The 8,806-nt window shown below is 54.0% G+C and overlaps 1 protein-coding gene across 1 annotated transcript; it reads right to left on the bottom strand.

The window, feature by feature from the left end:
* Nucleotides 1-8,290: 8,290 nt before the first annotated feature.
* Nucleotides 8,291-8,798, bottom strand: BHLHE23 (basic helix-loop-helix family, member e23). Its single transcript, XM_011934465.1, has one exon. It carries the CDS (start codon nucleotides 8,745-8,747, stop codon nucleotides 8,406-8,408), a length of 342 nt encoding a protein of 113 aa, XP_011789855.1. The 5' UTR covers nucleotides 8,748-8,798; the 3' UTR covers nucleotides 8,291-8,405.
* Between the last annotated feature and the right edge of the window lie 8 nt (nucleotides 8,799-8,806).

Genomic DNA, 8,806 nt, shown 5'->3' with positions numbered 1-8,806 from the left:
CTTTTCCTCGCCCTCCTCTGTCTGTGTCTGGGTTCAGGGAGGCTCCATGTGCCTCTGGCTGTGACGTCTGCGAGTGGGGTGTGCCCTGGGTGCCACGTAGCCTTCCTGCCAGGCAATGAGGACACACTGGCCTGCTCCCATCTTCCCTTCCCTCACTATGCTCACCCCTCCAATGGGCGCACTCATAGTTGGGGACAGCCCAGGAACCTCCAAAGCTGACTCTCTCTTCTCCTTCCAGAAAGGGTTACAGGACCTGACCTCTGGGGCACCCAACTCATTCTGTTTGCCAGGGCTTTCCAGGTTTTAAGACTGAAAGGACTGTGTCCTGGGAATTAGAATGGTGGCTCCCATCTCACCTCGGTGAAACACACAAGGCAAACACAACAGAAAGGGAAGGAGGGCCCCAGATATCTCTCAGGGCTGGGGGCGGAGGGACGTGGGGGCAGCAGGGCTGTCCTGGCAGGTCAGGGTTGTGCTGTAACAGGATGAAGGCGAGGGGACTGGAAACCCACACAGAAAGAGAGCTGTATGCAACACCACACCACAAACATGCTTATATATGCACACACATGGACACACCCCACATGCATGCACACACATGAAAGCACCCGACATGCATGCACACACCTCACACATGCATACACACCCCCACATGTATGCACACACGCCACACACATGTGCACACTCCCTCATGCATGCACACACACCACACATATGCACACACACCCCCACATACACGCACACACATCCACACATGCACACACCTCACACATGCACACACACCTCGCACATGCACACACACTGCACATACACGCAGACACACCACACATATGCACACACCCCACATGCAAGTACACACCCCCACACATATGCACACACCCCCCACATGCATGCACACACACCACACATGTGCACACACATGCACACCACCACATGCATGCACACACACCACCCATATGCAGGCACACACACATCATATATGCACACATGTACACACAGGCACACCACATGGACACACACATACAGCACACACAGACACACATACACAGACACAAACACAAGTTTGGGTAACACACTTGGGCAGAGATAATTTTTGCCGCATCTGATGTCTGCCTGTCTCAAGACTAGGCTGATGACAGGCGGTCAGTTGCCCCACCGGGGCCAGTCTTTTCTTTCCAGACCCGCCAGGCCTTCCACAAGCCAGATGAAACCAGTGACCAGGGGCTTATGACTCACTATACATTTGGGATATTTTTAAAAGCCTGGGTTGATGGTTAGGGGAGCAGAGCTACCCGGACAAGAGGGGTGCACTGCAGAAGCTCCCCATCTTCTGCAGAGAACATTGAGAGAGGAGGAGGAGGCGGCGGGAGGGGAAGGGGAGGGGGAACAGGGGAGAGCAGGCCCGATCTTTTCCTTCTGTTAGTGCTCTGGAAGCTGCTAAGGCAGAGGGCAGGAGAGCAGACGGCTTTGGATGCACCTGCTCATTCTGGGCACAGCGCTGAGGCCACCACCCTGAGGGTGGATCCAGAGTAAAAGCAGGGGCGAGGGTGGATCCAGAGTAAAAGCAGGGGCGTGCTTTTCTCCTCCTGGCAGGAGGTGAAGATGCTTCTTTTGGAAACCCAGATTCCTGAATGTGAAATCAACACCTTCCCGTTTGTCTATAGTGCTTGAAATGAAAGCGAGGGCTTCACCAACTTCTCAGCTGAGGGCCATGGGGACATTCTCTGGCTGGTGGGATGGTTCTGCCCAGGGGCTTGGTTAGTGTGGGGTCTGGAGAACGAGCTTCTCCCCTCTGTTTCTTCCACCAGCAGCCTGGGCCTGTTGGCACTCACTGGCTCGTGGTCGGTGGGTTTCGGAATCCCAGTCCCTAAAGCTGTGGGTGCGTTCCTGTACGGAACGCCCTTGCGACGAGTCTCTCGCCAGTTTGCATTACGTGGACCCGCCGGGACGCACTGCCCCAGGAGTCTGCTGGGCTGTGGAGGATGGTTTTTTTTCCGTGCATGAAACGCAGAGACCGTTTGACCCTGTAACTTTGGTAGCTTTGGTGTCATCTGTGGTCAGAAAGCAGGAAGTGCTGGGGGCTGGAAGCAGCTCCAGATGCCAAGAGCGCGTAGAGGCTCTGGACAACGGTGACAAAAATGCGTCCTGTCAGATGCCTTGTGGCCATCAGAGAACACCGTGGGTCCTGTCTGTGTCTCGGGGTTTGCAGCCACAGATCCGGACTGGTGGAGGCCTCATTAGGACAGCAAGGGCCGCCCACGTGCACGGGGAGATTGGCCTCACGTCAGGGCGAATCAGGGGGTCCCAGGGGAGCAACTGACTATGGGCTCATTACTCTTGACAAAACCCAGCTTGGAGGCAAAACGAGGCTGGCTAGGAAGAGGTGCAGACATTCTCTGAGGCGCACTTTAGCCAAGATCATGGTCCCGTCCCCTGGGGTCCCAGGTAGGGCAGGCACGCTTGGTAGCCCTGTGTGTCTAGGGCAACAGAGACCACTGGCAGGCCCGTGTGCCGCTCTGCGCTGTTTCTGACCACCATGGCCCCCAGAAACGCACGCAGAGGCAGCTTGCCTGCAAGGGTGGCTCTCGGAGGATGCCCACAGATGCCTGGGCAAAGACACGCCAGGGAAGGACAGAGACGGGAGAGTCCACATTGGTGTGCTCAGAGACCCCCTTCCATCCATGCCCCTCAGAGGGGCTCCTCCTCTTATGTTAACTTCAAGGATAATTCTGACTGTCTTCCCATTCAGCTACTACACAGCTTTTATACATTTATGTGAGTAAATATGCCTCAGGCACATCAGATTGGAAATAATACAGCATAAATCACTTTTTACAAGTAAAACAGTTGAATCAAAGGTGACTTTGCTAATTGTTTGAAAATTTCTGCATTCGGGGTAGCACAGGTCTTGTCCCTTTGGGATTAAATTTGCAAACGCACATCAACTTTCTAATTTTACAACACAGACTTTGGTTGGAGTATTGGAACACAGTATCCAGGGTTATGAGTTCAAAGAGGTAATTGTTGGAGAAATAATTTAATACATCACAAATCCCTCTATTTCCATCTCTTCAAATGGGATGCCAAAAGCGATTAAAGACTAAAAACATATCACAAGCAAATTCACATTAGAAAATTGCTGTAATCACTCTGCTGGATTAACCAGGGTTGAGGAGCCTCTGGCGGCTGGTTCCAACAGGAGGTCTTCGGAGAGCGATGGGGAAGCCAGAGTGGCTCTGGGGTCGGAGACTGTTTGTGCGTTTCACCCATCCTTCCAGGAGAATGGTGTCTGTCCTTTACGAAGAGGTGCCTCTTCTCATGTTCCCATCCTGCAAGGGAAACAGACACGCTCATTTGGTAATGTGAGCATCTGTAAGGCAGGCGGCTGGTCATTGGCTTAACCATAAGGTAAAACAAAGTTCCCCAACGAGTCTAGTGACAGCTGCGCTCATGAAAAAAAAAAATCCCATCGTTGGGATGAAATTATCAGCTAAAGGAAGCTGTTGGAAGCCAGTGTGCCTGGTCGACCAGGGTCTGTGCATGAACTTCTGTGCGCTGGATGGACCCAGTGGCATCGGACAGGCCCTAGGGTGGAGCTGGAGCTGGGGCAGTTCTGCCCTGAGATAGGAGGCCAATTGCCTGTTACTGAAAACCAGGGATTTCAGTAACCAGCAGTTTCAGGTGAGTGAATTCCTTAACTGGGGGAAGCAAAGCTCTTTGTAACACACTGGGCACCATCGGAACCAAGAGTGCTAGGGCCACGGTGCCTCACCCAGGAGGTAGGAAAGTCCATGGCAGCTTGGTTTCAGGCAAGAAACTGCATTTTAAGGGCTGCCTTGTCTGAAGTATGCTGACCACGGGGCATCCAAACGTGCGGAAATGCAGGAGAAGCATCTGTCTCTTTAAGAAATGAAAAAAGGAGAGGCCCTGTGAACCCCTTGTTTGTTTTTTAACCTGCTGGGCCCTCTATTTTTACCCAGCAAGCTGGAGAGTCCCTGGGGAGCAAGGGAGCAGGCATGGCCATCAGTGCGTGAAGACATGAGTGGGACCTAGTCAGGCAACCTGCGTCTCCTGACCCCAGCGAGGGACTCTTACAGAGCCACTGGGCTCGGGGAAGCCTGTCCCAAGCTTCCACAAACAGCTTCACAAAAGGACCCCTTTCCAAAGAGAGGCCAAGCCATCAAGAGAATGAGTCTTGGCCAGGTGCGGTGGCTGACGCCTGTAATCCCAGCACTTTGGGAGGCTGAGGCAGGTGGATCACTTGAGAGGTCAGGACTTCAAGACCAGCCTGGGCAACATGGCAAAATGACGTCTCTACTAAAAACACACAAATTAGCTGAGCATGGTGGCACTCGTCTATAATCTCAGTTACTCAGGAGGTAAGGCAGAAGAATAGCTTGAACCCAGGAGGCAGAGTTTGCAGTGAGCAGAGATCATATCACTGCACTTCAGCCTGGGCAACACAGTGAGACTCCGTCTCAAAAAAAAAAAAGAAAAAAAAAGATCTGTGAGTCGCTCAAGCAGCAGCCAGCAGGGCCCATACCTTTACTCTGTGGCTACAGGAGGAAGAAGGCAGCATGGCTCCCAGACAAACCCCTTGGCGGGGCTGGAGGACCCGAGGCAGTCAACTACACTGGACTGACTTTGGGGAGTTCGCCTGGTAATCCGCTGTCTCCTGTTTCCTGGGCTTGGGTGTGGTTGGCACGTGTGAGGCTGGAGGGGCGTGTGGACCCAGTGACTCAGTGGGTACAGCCTCTGCCTTTCCTGCTGCCGGCCCGGGCCCCGGCCCCGGCCCCAGCCCCAGCCCCAGCCCGTACTTTGGAGAAAGGCTCTTTGGAGAAAGGCTCGGTGAATCAGGATTGGAAGAAAAACAAGGATGGGGCATTTCCTATTTGCCCAGTTCTAGAATGGACTCCCTGAGTCCATGGCATTTCCCAGTTATTATTAAACAAAGAGAAAGCAGCAAGGAGCACTTTGTATGCTTGGCATTTTCACAGCCGAGAGCTGCAAAACCCAAGGCTGCCAAACCACGCGTGGTCACTGAACATTGAAACGCATTGAAACTCATTGAAATATGGCTGGTATGAACAGAGCTGGGCTTTAAGGGCAAAACACATGCTGGAACTTGAAGACTTGGTGCCAAGAAAGTAAAACATTGAATAATTTTAAATACTGATGACACACTGGCATTGTATTTTGGATGTGTTGGGATAAGTATTAAGTTATCAATAAAAGTAATTTCACCTGCTTCTATTTCCTTTTTTAATATGGCCACTTGAAAATGTAAAATTCGGCCGGGCGCGGTGGCTCAAGCCTGTAATCCCAGCACTTTGGGAGGCCGAGACGGGTAGATCACGGGGTCAGGAGATCGAGACCATCCTGGCTAACAGGGTGAAACCCCGTCTCTACTAAAAAAATACAAAAAACTAGCCGGGCGAGGTGGCGGGCGCCTGTAGTCCCAGCCACTCGGGAGGCTGAGGTAGGAGAATGGCGTAAACCCAGGAGGCGGAGCTTGCAGTGAGCTGAGATCCGGCCACTGCACTCCAGCCCGGGCGACAGAGCGAAAAAAAAAAAAAAAAAGAAAAAAGAAAATGTAAAATTCTGCACACGACCACATTCTCTACGTACAGCAACACTGGTCACAGGGGGTGGTGTGAACACCTTGGTTCTGGGGACGTGGCCTTCTGCCTCCCACAGTCTGCACATCTCCAACTAGGAGGAATCTAAAGGGAAGCATCTTAGCCAGAACTGGTGGCTCAGCCTATAATCCCAGCACTTACTTGGGAGGCCGAGGCAGGCAGACCACTTGAGGTCAGGAGTTCAAGACCAGCCTGGCCAACATGGTGAAGCCCCATCTCTACGAAAAAATACAAAAATTAGCCAGGCGTGGTGGCACACATCTGTAGTCCCACCGACTAGGGAGGCTGCGGCAGGAGAATCACTTGAACCTGGGAGGCAGAGGCTGCAGTGAGCCAAGCCAAGATTGTGCCACTGCACTCCAGCCTCCGTGATGGAGCGAAACTCTGTCTTAAAAACAAAACAAAACAAAAACAGGGTGAGTGTCTTGAAAAGCTCTTCCATGTTTGTTTCTTTCCTGAGTGTTGGGGGAAGGGTGGCTCCTGGTGGGGGGTGATGGTGAAGTTCTTTCTGGGTGATCCCCAGCCATTCTCAACACACCTGCAGGAGCACAGCCGTCAGAGAAAAGACGAGCAGACCCCCACGTTTCTCGGGAGCCACGGGCTTGCACAGGCACCCGCGTGGGTTCTATTTTGCTGTTTGCCAGATGTGGGCACACGGGCCGTGGGGGGCTGTCTTGGAATGAGAAGATCCTTGGGCAAACCTGAGAAAGGCCAAATGGCACCGAGATAGCCCGGCTGGCTTCACGAGCAGCCACTGCAGAGAAGGCGAGCTAATTCTTCTCTGAAACACTACTCTCCGCTCAGGCCAGGTGAGAAGCATGCAGACTTTTGTAGAACAGTAGAAAAACAGCTTTGTCATGTACAGAAAGGTTTAAATGTAACTTGAATTTTTATTTAAGTTATCAGAATAATTTTTGATTAGTGAAGTGGTTCTTTCACAAACTTATTCTCCACCCAAAGAGGGAAAGAGAGATTTTTTTCCCTCTACTCTTTTCCTTACGATTTCACACATTTGCTATAATAAGTGGTTGCTTTTGGATCAGTTTTAGCATCTCGGAGACTCTTCAGACTCTGGTTTAGAGTGGACACAATTCTCTGAAAAATGAAATTATGGTGAATTCAGCTACAAATGAACACTAAATATGAACACTTGATATTAAAATTTAACCATATTGTTTTTATAAAATAAATGGAAATAAAATGCTTTATTCTGAATATAAATGACATACCAATGTCTGATTTTAACCAGAATAAATACCCCTGTTTCGAATTCTGATAAGCAGGTAATTTATTCAAGATCACGTTGAAATGTCCTAGAAGTGAAGGACATTTGAGTTTCCAGCTTTTCCACTTTATCTAAAAGGGGAAAAACGTTGTCTGGCACTCAGCTTTTCGAATGTGCAAAACTGATAAACTAGTCCGTTAGAGGGGGGAAAAAACACAATGAAATAAAAGTGGAAATTAGCAGAAACCAGTATTAGGCATATGTCTTTATAAATAAGACTTAACCACACACGTCATTTTACAAGTACAGAAGGCCCTCTGGAATGTATTAATTAAAGTTAAACGCTGTAGACAGGCGCGTTGCAGGGCGGCGGCCCTCTCGCCTCGGCATTACCGACAGCCGAGGAAATTGGGTTAATAAAGCCGGATACCGCGGCGTGGCCGCGGGACGCAAACAGACGCGGACAGCTGGGTCCCCGGGGGCGCCCTGCCCGGCTCCCTGGACCCCGACGGTGGCAGAGCTGGGAGCTGCGCGGCGCATCTCCGTTCGCATCGCAGCAGCTTACTCACCCGTAGCCCGGCCTCCTCCCTCCGAAGCGCGAGGGATCGGCGGGGAGGGGGCTTTGCTGGACACCAGGGCTAGACGACGGGGCCCTCCCCTGACCGTCCAGGGTTAGGTAGGGCGCGGGCTGTTAGGACCCTCCTCCACGCAGCCCTCGAGGCAGAGGGCCCGCAAGGCGGTCTCCATCCAACTCCACCGCGCGGACGTCCCGAGCAGGCGATGGCGGCGGTGGGGGAGGCCAGGGGACGTTTAGGGGACAAATCCCGCAGACCTCGAGGCAGCCGGCGCCGATGTCCACTTCCCAAATGAACAGAACAAACTCCTACTTGGAAAAGGCCGAAAACTCTTCGCCCGGGGTCTTCCTGCGCCCGCGGTCCGGCTCCTCTGCAAACGGCCATCGTGGGCTCTCCTCAGGGCTGCGGAGTCTCGGAGTCACCGAGGTGGGAGGTGCCGGCCACGCGCGTCCTCGGGAACAGAGCACTGCCCTGCAGTTTAGCACGAAGGGCCGACTGGAGCGAGAGCGCGAGGCCCACTGCGAGAGGATCACGAGCCACTAAGTCCGACTTTGCTTAGTCTCCACCCTCCGTGCGCCTCGGGCCAGGACCTGTCCGGAATCTGACCAGTGCCCGTCCTCGCCGGCCCTGGGACGCTGCGGTGGTTTTCTTTTGGGGGCGAGCGGCAGTGCCCGAAGAATGCTGTACCCACCCCGTTCCTAGCCTTGCTGGGTCCCGACAATGCCCAGTGGGTGCCGCGAGTTCCGGGGCGCAGAGTACAGCGTCCGGCTCTGGAGTTCAATCCCGCGTCCCGACGACTTTGGCGCTTCCCGCTGCGCCAAACTGTTCACTGCGCACAGGCTGGAAGCGAGGTCGGGCCGCCTCCTCCCCGTCTGCAAGGTCCCTCCAGGCCTTTCCTGTCCGGGCAGAGCGACAGTCACAGGGAAGATCAGAGGACGCGTGCGGGAGGGGCGCGGGCCCGCGCGGTCACGGCTTCTCGTGACAGTGTTTGCAAAGGGCGGAGGGCGTCCCGGAGAAGGCGGCGCACTTGTCAGGGCAGGGCCCCAGCGCGGCGCCCGCCGAGAAGGGGCACACGGTGGCCTGGCCGAAGGGCGTCAACGGCGCGGCGGCCACGGGCGCAGCCAGGCCCTGGCCCTGGTTGAGGAAGGCCACCAGGCGCCGCATCTCGTCCAGGGCCTGCGCCTGCATGAGGATGTAGTTCTTGGCGAGCAGCAGCGTGGCGATCTTGGAGAGCTTGCGCACCGACGGGCTGTGCGCGTAGGGGATGACTGCCCGCAGCCCGTCCAGCGCGTCGTTTAGGTCGTGCATGCGCCGCCGCTCGCGCGCGTTGATGCTGAGCCGCAGGGACCGCTGCTCTCGCGGCCGCC

This window comes from Colobus angolensis, unplaced genomic scaffold (genome assembly GCF_000951035.1).
Source record: "Colobus angolensis palliatus isolate OR3802 unplaced genomic scaffold, Cang.pa_1.0 Scaffold136, whole genome shotgun sequence".
NCBI lineage: Eukaryota > Metazoa > Chordata > Mammalia > Primates > Cercopithecidae > Colobus > Colobus angolensis.
The sequence above is the reverse complement of the archived record's forward strand: the minus strand, read 5'-3'. Positions and strand labels throughout refer to the sequence as shown.